Here is a 17,197-nt window from a genome sequence, read left to right on the forward strand (position 1 = left end):
AGTACTCGGTCTGACCTGGTGGGAGAAACGGCACCCAGCCGCAGACTTTGACGGAAGCACCGGCACCGTTGTTAATGGTGCCGGTGCTTCCGTCCCCCCCATTCCCATTGAGTCCAATGGGACCCAAATGGGAATGGGGAGTAATTTTTTCAGGCGCCCAGCAATGGGGAATTACTGTGGCTGTAATGCTCCGGTAAATCCCCATTGCTGGGCGCCAGAAAAAAAATGACTCCGTCAGCAGCCGTGCCGTTTTTACCGGCACAGCTACCGCCAGAGTCATAATGAGGTCCATTGACCAGCTAGCTGACTTTGCTTTTCTGGCTGAGCTGACAGGCCATTAGAATGATTTAAATTTAAAGTTGCAAGGACGCCAACATCTAATATCTGATCTGTTTGAGGCAGTTTGTGCCTTTGAAATAAAGTTAAGACTTCTGACAGCCCAACTGGAGAAAGGGATGCTGGTACACCACCCCGCATGTGCAGAGGTTTTCCCCCACAACAAGTATGTAGGATGGCATTGGCATGTGAAGGTCCTGAATGAACTATACATTGTGTTTGAAAATCACAGGAAGCCTCTTTTAAACTTTTTGCAGGTCCTTTCTCTGCTGATGTTGACAATGTGCCACATGAACTTCAACTGGAAATTATTGAATGTCAGTGCTGTAGTGCCCTCAAAAATAGGCAGAGAGATTGATGCCTTTATTAGCCTTTTACCAGTCTCTGAAGACTGTTCAATTTTCCAAACTGTCCCAGGAAGCATTAAAGAAGATGGTGTCCATGTTTGGCAGTATTTACATTTGTGAGCACGTTCATTTGCAGTTGAAATTACATAAATCAGTCTAAGGACAAGACTCACTGACCAACATCTCCATGCTATCCTGAGAGTAGGTACAACATCACTGGAGCCAGAGATCCAGAAACTGATAGCTGAGAAACGCTGCAATGTTTCTCATTGATTAAGTATGTCTGGCTCACTGTTCAACTCCAACTTAAAAAAAGAAACTGCATTTCTCAAACTCATGATTCATTGCTCACTTACAGCAGTGCCAGATGGTGTGCAAAATGGCAGAGCTTGTGCCTTGCAAATCTAAAGCAACATAACTTGTGAAATGTTTGAACGCAGTCTCTTCATCCTGTATGATTTGCATATTTTTTCCAGTGCCAATATGTCCTTTGCAAAGAAGGAAATGATGAAAGTGGAATGACAAATATGTACTACTAAATTTAAGTTTGAAATACAAATAAAGACTGGTACACCTCAAAAAGGTGTTCTTTTTCAATGTGTTTAATAAAAATTGGGTGTTGGTAAAGCCTACCTGCCCCTCCCACCCACTATAGGCAGCATGTAAGGTACATTCAGCCTCCTGGCAAAATCAGTTGAGCACCCCTGGTCTGGTGTATCTGCAAAGCTACTAGATCTATATGAGGGACAGAGGACTGTCTCTTTCCTATATTTATATAGCCCACCATTATCTGGTGCGTACTGTCAATTGGGAGACAAACTTGAAAGGTTCTTCCAGGTGTAGAAGTGGGTCAAATCTGTAAATGTGTTAAGATGATTTGTTATGTTATGTTAATTTATTAAGCGCTCGTTCACCCGAGGGCATCATGACGCTGAAGGAGAGAGAGCCGAATCAGCTACAGTCACAATCCTAAAACAGAAATGTTTTCAGCGCCTTCCTGAAAATAAAATGATTTAGAGAATTTTTCAGGGTCAGCGGAAGACTATTCCATAGTCAAGCTGAGGCGACAGAGAAAGCTCGCCCACCAAAGCGGGAGCGGTGGAATGAAGGAACAACAGGTAAGCCTGCGGCAGGAGAAGGTAAAGGCAGCGTAGGAAGGTAACGGGTGAACCTATCGCAAAGGTATTCAACACCTTGGTCATGCAGGGCATGGTGTACCAAGCAGAGGGCCTTGAAAACAATCTGCTTAGTAACCGTCAACCAGTGCGTGATTTCTATAAATGAGCGTTTCAAACAACAGTTAGGACGTAATGTCCTGATGTAAATCTTGTTACTCCCCTAAAAAAGAAAGGACAATTGCACCATGTTTCTCAAAATGTCACGAGCCCCTTTTTATCACCTATTTCGGTCTTTTTCACAGATGGCAGGATTTAGGACTGAGCTGTTGCTTACACTGCAGAAGGCAATTAGGGGAAGCCTACGAGGTTACCCACCCTGTGTCTGTTGGGTCTAAACACCAGGCTCTCCCAGGTCTGAGAAGCTCACTACTGTTAATTTTCTTTGGGAGGAAAGATGAAGAGGTGGAAATACTGTTGAAATGGGGAGAAATGCTTAACAGGGCACTTCTCTTACCTGGCTAGACGGAGATACTAGATATGCCATCCATTGTATTTTGAGGTGATGGTTTGCCCACACACTGCGAGTTTGAACATCCTGTGGATTTCAACTGCCTGCCGCAGTAAATTCTGTTATGTTGTATTTATTGTTCCGTGTTCAAGTATGCTAACTAAATCTTTGATATATTCAATTAATTTAGATTGATGGTAAGATGTGAAGTCTGTTATCATTTCTTTCGTGCACATGTAAGGTTTATGCCTGATTTAAACTTTACAACCAAAATAAAACCTGTGATAGCATTATCCTATCATGCTATACAGCCCAGCAACAACCCTACTTGGTAATAGTACTAATATTGCAACTACAACCAACTAGAGGAACACTCCTCCCCGCCCCAGTTCCCGTTTTCTACAGGGACCATCAAGCAACTCGTCTGCAAAAGGTGTGAACACAATTCACCAAGAAATAAAACACTATATTTCAAAAATATGCTAACGGTCACCAACAAACATTAGGAAACTTCTGGAATCCTTACGGTTAGTGATGCAGGTCTGTGTAAAGGAAAGGGCAATTGCTGCTTTTACTATGTTGCCCTTTGATGGGTGTACTAGGATGGTACTGGGAGTGGTGGGAGGTGCAAATCACTATATGAATACTCTTAATACAAATAACAGCTTCATATGTTATTTAGGTGAGATATGAGCCGCTGCAGTGACTGCTAAAATTAGAGCAGTTTTTGTTTTGAGCATGGTTGGTATCCTTGGTATCCTTGAATGAAAGTTTCTGTGCAGCTACTTTTATATGTACGTTAAGAATTTGTTAAACACAAAATTGCAAAATACAGAGTAAATGCATTGTTGGATGAAGAGGAGTACAAAAGAAAGAAATCCTTAAAGAATAATTTTAAAATTATTCAAACCACAAACACAGAGAATCGAGAATGTTAAGACGCATGGCCTCTATCACAAATTGGGCGCTATCCCGGCAGTAATTACCGCCCAACACTATTAGCATTAACACATTTCGGTCCAGCGCAGTTAGTGCCAGATCCCGAGTTGCAGTGGGGAGGTAAATCCCCATTCCCATTCCACTGAGGGTTTCTTGCTGCTTTTAGCACCGGTGCAATTAGCGCCGAGAACGGGCAGAAAAGGGGGATTTTCTCCCCTAGCAAAAAGCTGGAGGTAAAACTCCCACAATCCGCCCAACTCAAGATTGGGCGGAGTGGTAAATGCAGCGATAATAGCATTAGCGCTGCATTTTACCGCTCCGCCCAACTCGTGATGACACCCACAGCTCAAATGCCTTTATGAATAATCTCTAAAGGGGTTCCACCGATTCAGACTGATTCCAACCATTATTTTAACAGTTTGGACTTTGATTTGATTCAAGCACTTTAAGGCTTGGCTACCACTCGTTTCTATGCAGCCTTTATCCACACGCACCTACCCGATCAAAGGATGTAGAACGGTTTGTAGGCTCGTCTGCATTGTCATGTTGTAGGTACAGCTGAAGGACATGTTCAGAGCACTGCTTATTATAATAGGAAGATCGAAGTCAGGTGGAATGTAGAGGGCGTTTGTGTAGGTCACCTTCTCACCTTGGACCTAGAAAAGAAATCAAGTTCATCTTTTAATTATATGTCTGAAACCCAACTTCCAATGCTCCACAACTCAAATATTAAGAACACCAGTTGTAACATTACGAACAATAGTACTCACAAACCCTTTCTGGGGGTTGTGACAAGGTCGCTTGATGGGTTTTTTTCGTTGCCACCAAGCCAGGGTTAGGCGAGGGCTGTGATGGAATTGGAAAGTCATTTTGGTCGAGAAGGGGAGGATTATGAAAGTGGTGGCCTAGCGAGAGGACGTATAGGAAGTGTGGGAGACTTGGCACGTGCGCTGGAGGTCATGCACTGGAGAGGGGTATGTGGACTCAAACCAGATCTATCGAATCACAGTCTTCCAGTCACTAATTGGAGAAGTGGATTAGCCTGAAGTACTGAACCATCTCCTTCTGAGAATAGGTTCTGTGCTCTGGTATTGCTCACCAATGCTGGCAGACTGTTAGTGATAAGAGGATGAACAGAACATGACTGCCTGTAAGAAAGAGGATGCCAAGTATAGAGCACCATCTGAGGGGCCAATCTGCTTTTCCTCACATAATCGTGGATAATGTGATGTGCAGGGCCGTTTCTAGAGGAAGGCAAACTGTGTATCAGCCAAGGGCACAGATGGTGGGCAGGGGAGCAGCAGGGGCAGCTTATTAAATCTCCCACCTAGGAGAGCAGGAAAACTTTGCATTTTGACATCATTAACAGGCAGCAGCACTACGCGACAGAGGCAGGGAACAGAATCCTACACTGCTCATATCCTTCTAGCTCCGTGTTGTAGCCAATGGCTTAATGCACTGTGCAGAGTTTTCTTTTAAATAAGTCTTCCACTTCTTAAATTAGCATCTCTTCGTGAAACTAAACATCTTTAAACTGTCCCACAACCATGAGCGGTGTGATAATTGCTGCAGACGCCTGCCATGGTAGAACGGACAGTTGGAGGCTTATTGTGGACTAGTGTGACATTTCTGCTGGTTAAATCAAGGACCAGAGACTGCCTGCAGAAGTAGGAAGTTGTAGGGCCCGGCATAGAAGTCCAAAGTAAATGGCAAAAGAAAGGGAGGAGTTGGCATTAATGTATGGTTTTGTAGTAGGACGCAAACACATTTCTTGTTTGAGGGACGTTGTAGGGTGATAAAGTGAGCACCTGCATGTCATCTGAACACCCCTGGAGTTTCTTTTGAAAATAATTAAATAATTAAATAATTAAATTAAATAATTCTGGTATTTTAATCCGGAAAAGAAACAAAAAAGATTACAACTCCCAGAATGCATTGACCTGTTACTTGAAAGCCCAGGACTGGACAACACGTGTTCAGGTGACATGGAATTAACTGGGCAAACTATGCTGTTTATGGGAGCAAAGAAAAGTTTGATTAAGGAAAAAAACAATATTGTTACCCATTATATTTGTTGCTGCCCCTTTAGTTTTAGCAAAGTGACAAGCAGTTGCAAAAACTGAAGGTTTGAACTCTAGGATGAGGGGATTGTGCTTAAGGGGATTACTTCCTCTGTTTGGTGTTGTATGTATCCAAGAGCAGGTGTGTGTGTATTTACTGTGAATACATTGTATGTGCAAAGGAAGAAAACCAGCATTAACAATGCCAACAGTTTTTACCTGTGTATAATGAAAATGTTTTCTTTGTTGCTACTGTAGGTATTGCGATCACATGTCTATTTACAGTCACGATTTAACTAGTGTTACAATTGCAAGTAAAAAGTCACCATCATTTAATAGGTTTTGCCAGGAAATCCTGGTCACCTGGATGACAGATCTCTGGGGACTAGCGGGTGAGACGCCTTCAAGTTTCTCACAGTGGTAGAACCTTAGTCAGCTGCTGCAAGGATGTATATAGCAGACATAGTGCTGTGTTTGGGTATGAAGCCTATTTGAAGGCAGTGCAGAAGAGTGGTGCATTTGACATCGAGTTGCACACGTTTGGTCACTGTTCATGCAAAGATTTTTGCCAATCCAGGGGAGGCTGTCAAGGGAGCGGTAATGTTAGCGCACTATTGGGCCCAGCAATGATTTCTTTAGCCTTGGTATGAAGAAGGATTTGTTGATCTGATTGTGAATTTAGCCTTGTTGGAGTGAAAGGTTAATGAAGTCTGTTACATGAGATGATATGAAGAGTCATTTATAACGCAAATGTAAACAAGTGTTTCTAGGCTGATGTCATTTCATTCTTCAGCTGGTTTAGAATTAGAGCAGGAGGAGGAGTTAAGGTTTGAAGGGTTTGAGTAGACAGAAGATGTCAGAAAGTTCAGAGTTGCGATGAGTTCTTTGTTTTTTTTATTGCTTTGGAGATTATTTTCAGAGAATAACTTTCTTTTCGTTTTGAAAATTTCTTTAACATGGGATTTCCTAGCAGAGCTGTATTGTGATGTATTTTGGGAAAGGGATCCTTCTGCCACTTGGTTTCTAAGTTTGTTTCTGCAGAGAAAGGGGAGGGTGAGAAGGAGAATAGCGAGGGCTATGGTGCCACTTCATTCTTCCCTTTTACTCTCATCCCTTGCACTCAAGCAACAACAGGTGGGAATAGGTAATCTCGCATCACCTCCAACATCTCAAGTTGTCCGGATAATGATAATCGCCCTTGGTGTCAGAGGCATAAACGTGGAGTGGTACACAAAGATCACTAAGTTGGCCTTTGGTGTACGGATCAGCATAGACTCCTGGGGTTTCAAAGGTATCTTTGTAGTGGTGTTTGCGTGCCAAGCCAGCTTTCAGATGTTGGGCTTCTGCATTTTTTAATCATTGTCACTAATTGGTGTTTGGAGCCTTTGTAAAGGTCGGATATGGAGTGTGATTACAAAGTAGTCGACTCTAGGATGTCTGCAAAGCTGATATGTTTCCTTTTCTATAGCTACCAGTGTGAAGCACTCTCCTAATCCAAGATGGCACTGCCCAATGCCTTCTTTCGATCACATGGCTTGATGTATTATAAAAGGAGATGGTTATAGAATGGTTACACGCTGAAACTGTCCTCCCCTTCCATGGGTGCTGCTGGATTTCACACTGCTGTGATTCTTGTTCATTGGTCACTGAAGCTCAGGTTTGATTGATTGCATCCACAAACCTATATTTTCTAAAGCTGTGTGCTTTTTCCCCGTTATCAAGGCTTTGCAATCGTGTGGTATCTTCAGATGTGGCAGGGATGGGATATCCACATCTTGTGAGCAAGAAGAAAAAGGGGGTACGTGTGCTCCCCAAACCAGGCAACTGGAAGGCAAGAGAAGGGAGCAATGGTCACTCCCTTCTTTGCCCCACCTTTCAATCTTCAGTGAAGTCGTTTGAGGGTATAATTCTTTGCTTCTCTTGTCCTCCGCATTCGCACTGATGTCTGTGAAATTGTCTCAATGCACATACATTAGGGGGTACAGCTTTGTGAAGGTGCAAACACAATGGAGGAAGCATGCCCAATCTCAGGGCAAAACAGGAACATGAGTGCCCTTTCACTGAATCCCAGTAAACATGCACATATGGACACAACTGATTTATTTTTGGTAACACCAATATATAAAGCCACATTAAGTGCACCAAAAAGTGCTTAAAAGAAATTACTTCTAGTGAAGTGTGTGGCAGATGACGTGGAGTCCCTGAGCACCTAAAATCTAGCAACGGCAGCCATACCAGTACGGTACCAGCGGTGGGGGTGTTCCTCTTAAAGATCTGACAACAGCACCCTATACGCAGCCCTGCCTTGAGGAGTTTGCATCCTGCGTTGTGGCAAGGTGAGACTACCAGACTGTGAACCTGTGGTCCATGCCTAACTGTGTGAGTGTGAATTTCTAGGGAATTTTTTCATTTACTGTTTACGGTGGGTGGGTATGTGGACTTGGGCGCTCTGACAAGCGGCTTCCGAACAACCTCAGCAATGAAGGGGAAAAATAAGAGATATCCGCTTAGAAGCAAAGAAAAAACCCTTGCATCTGAGGTGGCCGGGGCCGGTGGCGTTTCAGCGGTAACAGAGGCCACCTCTCAGAACAGGTGGAAATGATTAACTTTTTTCCAATTTGCCAGACTAAAACGTATAGCAATGCTGTATCACAAGAGAATATTGTTATAGAATTACTAACTGGTGAACCTGGAATCTCTGAAGTAACCACATTTGATATCTCTTGTCCTGTGCTCAGGGAAATTGAACGAAGGCTGAGCTTACCGCAGCCTGCTCCATCGATGAACGTGGAGAATGAAATAACAGAGCTAAATTGTATGACTGAAAGGCTGAGCATGTAACCTGGCCTTTTTAATACTCAGGTTCCCAGTATCTCTGCAGATTCTACAACTAACGATTTCGAACCTTGCTCAGAAGTCTCAATGAGTACTGACCACTCCCCTCTGCCCTTTGAAGGAGAGGACTCGGCTGGCAACGATTCTCCATACGCCATCCTTGGTTGCCTGTGGCCATTAAATATGGTTTCAAAGTCTTTAATCCGTTGTTATGACATGGTGGCTTATGAGGGGAGAGCAAATTCAGCAGCCCTTGCTGAACTAAGGACCCTAATGCTGGCTCCACCACCAGTCTCTAGTGAAATCTTAAAGGTGCCAGAGAAGGACGAGGGGTCAGGGATCAGTGCCCCTATGGGTTTGGTTACTACTCCCTTGACTGTGATCTCATCTCCAGTACCCGCCTCTGGGAACTGCACTATGACTGAAACTGTTACTACAAACAAGGAAGATTTACGAGGAAATGTGTCTAGTAAAAAATCTAAAAACATGAAAGGTGACAAAAAGCTGAATAAAAAAGTCTCTAGGAAATTCTTGCATAATATTTTACTTGCATCCAAGAATGAAATACTAAGAAGCCCAGCAAAAAAGGGAATTATCAACTGCCAGTAGAGTCAAGGTGATCAAGAACTTGCCGGGGCCGTATGTGGAAATTGGACCTCGGTCTGCAGCCTCTGTGCCCAAACCCACTCAAGCACCTTCATATGGGCCAATCTGTTAGTAATCAATCTACCAAGGTGACACAGTTTGATCAGCAGGGAGCGTCTGCGCTGGAATCTGGTGGATTGAGATGCTGGCCACCGGGGGGCGATGGATCCCGGGAAAGGATCCCGCATCTGGATGGAGCTCGGGCAAGCTCACTCTCGGCCCTTGGGGATAAGATCATCTCAAGAAACTCTGGCCCTTTGTTTGATCGTGCTCAGGCTGGGAACCTGAGCCGTAGGAACGCTGGAGTAACTAGCCTTTAAAACGGGTCTTTCTCCTAAGAGCTTTCTATCTGTTTTTGATGAAGAAAGGGGTTTCTCACTAAATCGGTCTAAGATCCTGAATCTGCTTTCTTCAGTTCCGGATTTGTGTTCCATATCTTCCATCTATTTGATAAGGGGTGCTAGGGAAAATTTGCTGTTTATTTTTCTTTAAAGCTAGTGGAAAATCTTGTGTTTGTCCATCAGGAAGAAATCTTGTTAAAAGGCTTTGAGAGTCACTATATGGTACAGTCGGATTTATAATGATCAACACAGGCAACTCTACAGGAACCAATCGTCTTTTGGCTGGTTTGCAAACACCTTATCGGGTATCCCACCTTCTAGGCCAGGCTTAAAAAATTGGGGTTGTGAGTTGTGAACTCATGAGGTTGCAACTCTTTTTTGCAGAATGTACAAGTGTTAAGTAAATATAACATGGTTAACCAGCTGTCCAGTGTTTGATGGGTTTATGTTAAACGTGAGGCTAGCGAAAAAAGGTGTAGGAGGGCGCCCCATGGAAGGGCTATTAACAGCCATTGGAATCACCAAAGGTCGCTCTCTTAAGAATTTAACTTGCAGGTCAGAGGCTGTTTTAGCAACAGTGATTATTGACAAAAATAATAATATTTGTTCACATACCTTAATACTGAACATCTATTTTAATCCTGTTTGCGTAGAAATAGTTGCTTTGATTGACGAAATTGAAAACATCTTAGTGAAATGGCAGCGTCTGTATCGAAAGAGTCCTATCATTGTGGGTGGGTGACTTTAATTGCAATTACACTGGGGCTGACGCTTTGTTATTTGATGAGGGTAAATCCTCGATTAGGGGGGCTCCAAAAGAAGTTCTTATGGTAAAGCGTGGATGTTAATATTTACCAGATGGGATTTCCTACAGATAAATCTATTATTTGAAGCCAAATGGAGGGATGCGCCCACGAATAGAATCTGGGAGGGTTTACGATTGGTTATTTTTTTTGGGCAATGTGGACCCTTCTAATGTTTGTAGTTTTGAAACAACCTTTACTAAATGGAGTGACCATGCACTTAGGTACAGTAAAGAATAAGAGATTACCATCAAGCAGAAGCAAATAGTAGCATGTACCTCCCTCTCTTGCAATGGGTACTGTGAGAAACCTGAAAGTGTCTCACCCGCTGCTCCCTGGAGATCTGTCGTCCAGGTGGCCAGGACACGGCCATAGCTATTGGATCCAGTTCCTGGGTGTGAACCAGTGGGGGAGGATCATCTGGGCGAGGGGTCTTCAGGAGTGGAAGTGGGACACCAAGGGTTGAGATGCAGTATCCCCTTCCCTGTAACACCTTTTCCCCATCCTAGCCTGTAGGATATTTAGAAGCCGCCCCCCTTTTCCCACACAAATACTTTCTTACACAGTAACAGACAATGGACTAACACCAGAGCCGTTTACCTGACAAGTCTCAACACTCGGGTCAGGCAGAGTCAGGCAATTTACAATAACCACGCACATCTGACAGCCCTTTACCTTCTCCACAGGGATAAAAGGCAAAGCACAAAAGCACATTTTGAGCTGAACGCACGAGGAAGCAGCTACACTAAACCGGCAGGATAAAGGGAGGAGAAAAGTGACGAGACCTGAAAGGACGACGAAAAGGGGAATTGCCCATGCCCTTTTCACCTCAGACCTGCAAAGCCTCCGAAAGGGAAATCATAAAACCGGGAGTTGCAGCTGGTGTGCGGAACAGCAGAGGTCAATGGTACACTGGGGCTTCCCGCATTGATAATGCAGACTGAGAGGCAAGCTGGCTACAGTGGTACTATCCTTGATGCCAGAGAGCAAAAAAGCCAACGGGTGCAGCACAGCCGGTGAGTCGGAGGAAACTGATAGAAAAACCAAACTCTGTTGAGCCCAAGGTTGCAAGTAACAACATTTTTGAATGCAAGGAATTTACAAGAAGAAGAACTTGTGTGTGTGTGTGTGTGTGTGTGTGTGTGTGTGTGTGTTTGAACTTTAAAAAAAGCCCAGTTGAGGTCCAGGTGCAGAGGGGTCCGGCGCCACGTGGGCGCTCATTCAAAAGAGTCTGACAGGGACCTGTTTTGAAACTAGAAGAACCAGAAGGCCCTAGGAAAGGGTGGCATGAGGCATCAGAGTGGTCCAACAAGGGTCATGTCAAATCTGTTGTACAATCGAAAGTCTCAGACCCGTTGCCAGAGGAAAGCTAGGGGAAGGGAACTGTGATAATTGACAAATGTGAACCCGACAGAGGGATGCTAAAAGAAAGCTAGGAGAAAGAAACCCTGCTTTCTGATGAAACTGAACAATACATGAACTGTATTAGGAATACATGAACTGTTTTGAAGAAAGGCCATAGTGAACCCGACGGAGGGAGGCCCATTTTTGCAAGGAGGATAAATCCGGCAGAGGGGGATTCAAGAGGTGAAGAGCAATCGCCCAAGGTGCAAGATCACTGAGAGAACTTTTGTTTGTTTGTGACTGGGAAACTGCAGGCCTACTAAGGCAAGAGACTTTTACAGGAAAGAGACTTAGCCTCTGAAGCTTTCTGATATCGTTGAAAAGAACTGTGAACCTCGTACTGTCGAGGCCCATCCTGACTTATCATTTTGTGAACACTTCTTTCTTTTCTGGTGAACATTATCCATTAACCCACACACTTTTTGTAATTTAGTAGTAAGGACTGACAATATTTCTTTTTTTAGTACAGGCCCTTTTTATTTGACAAGACACCACTAGGACTGCCTTATTATTATTTGTTGGGCGTAGCTTGACCCCATCTTTAGATTTAGGTTTAGATTAGGCGTTTATATCACCCATTATAAAGTTCAATAAACACCAGTGAACTGTGATCACGTGTGTCTGTCTTTACTGTTGCCACCATGAGTGCCTTACAGTACATTTGGTAAAAACAACTGAATTCACAGGAAGCCCCGTCAAGAAGTCGTCTGTTATCCCCAAAACATCCTCAAAAGGTTGGAAACTCTGGCCAGCTCAACCTCTATACATTTAATTTGCTCTTCATTATAGAAGGAAGATAAATGCAAGTGCAGTGCCATCCCAAAGAATGATCTCAAGATTCAGGGTAGGGGCTGCCCTATAAGAACTCCCTGCCACTAACACAGGTACCTTTGAGTTCAAGAGAATGGTTGCTCACAAGAACCATTACAAAAAGCTAGGATGCTGCCCCATGAAGAGTCCAGGCTGCTAACACAGGAATATAGACAGAAAAAGGACAGGCAATGAAAGATACAACTTCAAGAGAGCTTGAAGAGACAGGTGAATTGCGCGTAAAGAAAGGGCTCCCACTGGAGAAGGAACTGAGAAGTAATACAGCAACCCCAGAAGAAGCATCCATATCACTAAAGCCCTCTCAATCGACCAAGAAAGACATCCACCTTCTGACACTCTGGAACTATGAGCTAAAAGCCTGCAGGAAAGAAGACTCTAGCATATTGGCTCCCAGAACTAACCCAAAAACTAGAAAGTTGATGTAACACTTTCAAAAGAGGTGCCTCGAGATGAAGCTGGAACTGAGCTGGAGACAGATTGCGTCCAGATGCTGAAGTAGCATTGGGTCCTCTCATATGGCTCCCCTTAAGAAATACTGACTGGGTCCCAGTGATGAGGACGAGCCTAGAGCAGGATTATCCTGAACAGAAGGCTGATATCCGATGCCTTTTACCTGAAAGCCTGCACCAACATTGCAACCACAGTGCACCTGGAAAATAGGCATGATCACCAGAAGTTGCCTACAGCTTTGGTTGAAGATTCCAAACTATCAACTGAATGAGACATTACTGTGCATTGTTCTGGCTAGACAGGTGCCTGTGGACAAAACAACCACACCCAAAGTTAGGAACCTATATAGCCTCAGCTCAATGGCAGAGATGCACCATTGACCACTTGAACCTCTTGATCTATGAAGGGGCAGTCAACTTGAGCAGCAAGCTCTTAAGTACCAAAGAGTTTGAGTCAAAGAAAAACATTGAAATGCCTGCAAAGCACCGTTGAGAATTTCAGCAATGTGCCTGTCCAATCCAGAGAAAGCACAGAGCAGAGAATATTCAGTCTATAGTTCAACAGAAGCACAGCTGCCCGAAAAGAGAGCAGGATAAAGATGCTGAAGATAACCACAGATTGTATAAGGTACGTTGCATATGTGCATGCTTCTTCCTTGCCATGTCAGATACTGCAGTTGTGCCACACCTTGTTCACTTAAGTGTCCCCTGCTTTGGGGACACATACTTCACTGTCTAGATTATCATCATACCCTGCATGCTTGACTGTCTGGGTCTGTGGCACAGTTTGTGGTACAGAATAGTGCTGTATCAGAATCAAGGTTCTGGATTGAGTTGGATCTCTCTGCTTAGTGCCAGAGAAACTAGTACCCCTAAGCACTAGTACCCCTAAGCACCAGACAGGCCAGAGCACCTTTTAGGACAGGCCAGAGCAGTTTCAGAGACTGAGTGAAGGCCAACCAGCCACCATCTGTGGACCTGACTGGTTTATGCCGGCTACTATAATGGAGTATTCTTCTCCAACGGAACTACGTAAGAGTGCGGTGGACCAATGCATCTTGGCTGACAATGTGGAGGCCAGACGTTGTGAACAACATGTGGTCACATATGAGAGACTATTTCTCATAGGTGAACACTGATTTTTAGAAAATTGACTGACCACAATGCCTGCAATATGGACAAGAATAGTGCCTTCTCACGGTACGCTTTCATCTTCCCATCCCGATAAAGCTGCCATAAATGGGTGCCTTTCTCAGAGAATAATATGGCTTTTGCAAAAAAGACTGTGCATAATATCAACAATGGCCAAATACCCCCTTCTTGTTACAATTGCCTCCAATCAATATCAGCTTCATAATACTGACACCCATAGCTTAACATTTTTTTCTTTCATACCATCAGATTTGAGATATGGCAATTTTTCAAATTTGCAGTTAACATGGATCTTCCAAAATCGGGCCCTTTTAGCCCATTCTCCATGTTTCCAAGAAGGCATTCCTTCAGAGAATATAAACACGGGTTTAACATCATATTGATATGGCCAGGTATTGGTTAAAGAGCCAGGGTGAGAACACCGGAGGTAGAGACGGAGACAGAGGAGAGGAAGGACCCAAGTTGAACCTGGGAGGGTCGTTCAGAGAGGAAAGAGGTCAGACACAACCTGATCGGTCATGCCCAGGTTGTCACGGAGACGGTTGAGCAGGATGGTATTGTTGACCGTGTCAAAGGCAGAAGAGAGATCGAGTAGATGAGGACAGAGGGAATGTAAGAGTCAAGGTTGAAGAGCAGATCTTCACGGATGTTCAGTAGAGCAATTTCTGTGCTTCTGGCAGCTCTAAAGCCAGATTGATGGTCATGGAGACAGCCAACAGAACCAGAATGGAGGTTAAGCTGAGAGATGGCCAGCTTTTCCAGGTCTTTGCCCAGAAGAACAAGTTACTTACCAACTGGTAACGTTATTCCGACTGGATGTTCCTCCCACATATTTCTCATCTATGATAGTTGTATCTCGCTAATTTCGCTGCTACAGAAAAAAAAATTTCGGCAGAGGGTGCTGTGCACGAGGCCGTGGCGTTTATGTCCCTCAACGGCCACCGTGGCGTGTCGACATCACCAGTAGTACAAATAGCTCATGCTGCGCCCGTTGGCTTCAGTTCTGTTTTTACGTTATAATTTGACAATGCAGCCACTGGCATGGGGTAGTTGAGGAACTATAAACAGAGTCGGATGCATGCTTTATGACAAATTCTGCCTCGGTCCAGATAAGTACACATTTTGGGTAGCAAATGCACTCCATTGAGATTGATGGAAGGGAAGATGGGATTGTGGCACTGAAGGCTGTGTACCTGGTTAGCCAAACAAGGTGTGCTGAGGGAGATTGAGAAAGTTAACAAAATGATTAGGCTTAGGCATTTGGATGTTTCAAGACACTATAGTTGGGTCTTCCAGTCTAGGGTAGATGAACATCATGGAAGTTATTGGACTGGCTGGCAAAGTGGGGGGCGGCATGTGGTTTAAAATAAAAGTGGCATAAGAACCCTGCAGCTGTACACATATTATGAACAGCTGTACACAGATGCGCAAAGCACGGCTTGAGATTGCCGACCAGGAATTCCAGGATTTCATGGAAGAACTCCCGATAGTTCCCGATAGCCAGGCTGTCAGAGGTACAGCAGGAGAGAGGGAAATAATAGAAGAGTAAATACTATACTTTTGAGTGGACTACACTCACTCAAAACTCCAGGTTCTAACTGGCTCCCTACGAAGTTCTGAAAAGGGTGGGGAAATTGAAGGCTATCCACGAAATGGCCGACGAGTGAGGAAAGCCATGCATGAGGCTGCCAATCAAAAGACCTAAGAGAAGCTACCGTTGTTGTCATCACGAAAGAGGGGAAATCCTACGGAGCAGTGTGACTTATATAGGGCTTGTTAATTAACATTGGGAGCACATTACTGGCAAGAATGATAGCAGATAGATTACAAGGGATTGTTCGGAAATAGGCCTATCTGACACAAAATAACCACTGCTTTCAACAAAACTTCATTTGAAGCCTCATCCCTTGGATTTAGAAATGGCCAAAGAGTTCAAGGTCCCCCTGGCCATGCTGTCCCTTGATTCAGAAAGAGCTTTCAAATACCCAAATGGACCTCCGCGTTGATGGCCCAACATTTATGAGTTGGGTGAAACTACTCTAAAGGCTGCAATAGCCATGGTTTGGTTGAAAAGACAACCGTTTGAAGAATTGTTACTGGGTTGTCAATATTATTGTCTGTATTATATGCATTATCCAACGAACCATTTCCCGAGTGGATTAGGAAGGAACGTTTGGTGAAGGAATTCTGATTGACTTGGAAAAAGGGGGATCAAATATCCTTATTTGCAGATAGCATCTTCATTTATGTAGGTAACCCACACTTCACAGTTCCTAGACTAATGGACATTATCGTCTAATTTGGCAAACGCATGGACCAGATGAACAATTGGGCCAATTTTATATTGTTTTCGTTACAAGGAGATGAAGGCACAATTCCCAAATAATGTCCCGTGACAGTAGTGGTGGATACGTTTCGGGACCTAGCAATTCAGATTTCAGAAAGCAAAGTCAGCTATTTTGAGGCGAATGGGACTGTAGCCATTAGGCACTTGAAGACCATTGCATTCTCCCTCTTGGGTATTGGGGCCTTTTAAAAGATCATTTATTTTCCAATACTATTATATATAGTCTAAAAAAATATATACCCCAGGTTTGGAAAACATTCACAAAATCAAAGTGGGGGTCTGGATGTTGATTTGGCAGAACGAGACTTGGTAAGTGGCTGAAGTCCCAGGGCTCCCAGCCACCGCATGACGTGGGATACTCCTGGCTGCAGGCCTCCATGTCAGGTTATGTTATGTTAGGTATTCTTGTAAAGCGCTCGTTCGCCAAAGGCATCTTGGCGCTTCAGGAGGGAGAGGTCTACTTAACAACAACCAGACAGTTAGAACAAGTCTGTTTTTAATGCCTTTCTAAAAGGCAAGATGGTCCTCCAGATGCTTCAGATGCAGCGGCAAGCCATTCCAAAGTCTGGGGGCAGCAACAGAAAACACACACCCCCCCCCACAGCGGGTGCACTGAAACCCAGGTATAACAAGAAGAGCTGTTGCTGAGTGCAAAGTCCGTGCCGGCAGGTAGCGAGAGAACTTGACGCAAAGATATTCAGCTCCTTGGGCCTGAAGAGCGTGGTGGACCAAGCATAGCGTCTTAAAAACAATACGCTGGGCAACCAGTAGCCAATGGAGTTGCCGCAAGACTGGAGATATGTGAGCACCAAATGGGGAGCCAGTGGCAACCCGGGCAGCCAGGTTTTGCAGCTGTTGAAGTCGCAGGATAAGACCTTTCGGGTTGCGATAAGTAAAGGGAATTACAGTAATCTAAATGACTCTATACAATTGCCGCCACCACTGGAGGATAAAGATGGATAGGGATAAGAGGAAGAACCTTTCTGAGAATACGTAGATGAAAGTGCCCTGCTATGCAGACAGCGGCAACCTGGGACTCCATCGAGAGAGTGGATGAGAATATTACTAGGGCTGTACCGAAT

The 17,197-nt window shown here is 44.2% G+C and overlaps 1 protein-coding gene across 1 annotated transcript in view; it reads right to left on the minus strand.

Annotated features, from left to right (window-relative positions):
• LOC138503211 (uromodulin-like) overlaps positions 1-17,197 on the minus strand; it is a 298,722-nt gene that overhangs the window by 68,921 nt on the left and 212,604 nt on the right. The window contains exon 6 of the mRNA XM_069622796.1: positions 3,747-3,904. Within this exon, the coding sequence (XP_069478897.1) occupies positions 3,747-3,904 (158 nt within the window). The remainder of the gene's footprint in view (positions 1-3,746; positions 3,905-17,197) is intronic.

This window comes from Ambystoma mexicanum, chromosome 11 (genome assembly GCF_040938575.1).
Source record: "Ambystoma mexicanum isolate Mex_15411 chromosome 11, UKY_AmexF1_1, whole genome shotgun sequence".
NCBI lineage: Eukaryota > Metazoa > Chordata > Amphibia > Caudata > Ambystomatidae > Ambystoma > Ambystoma mexicanum.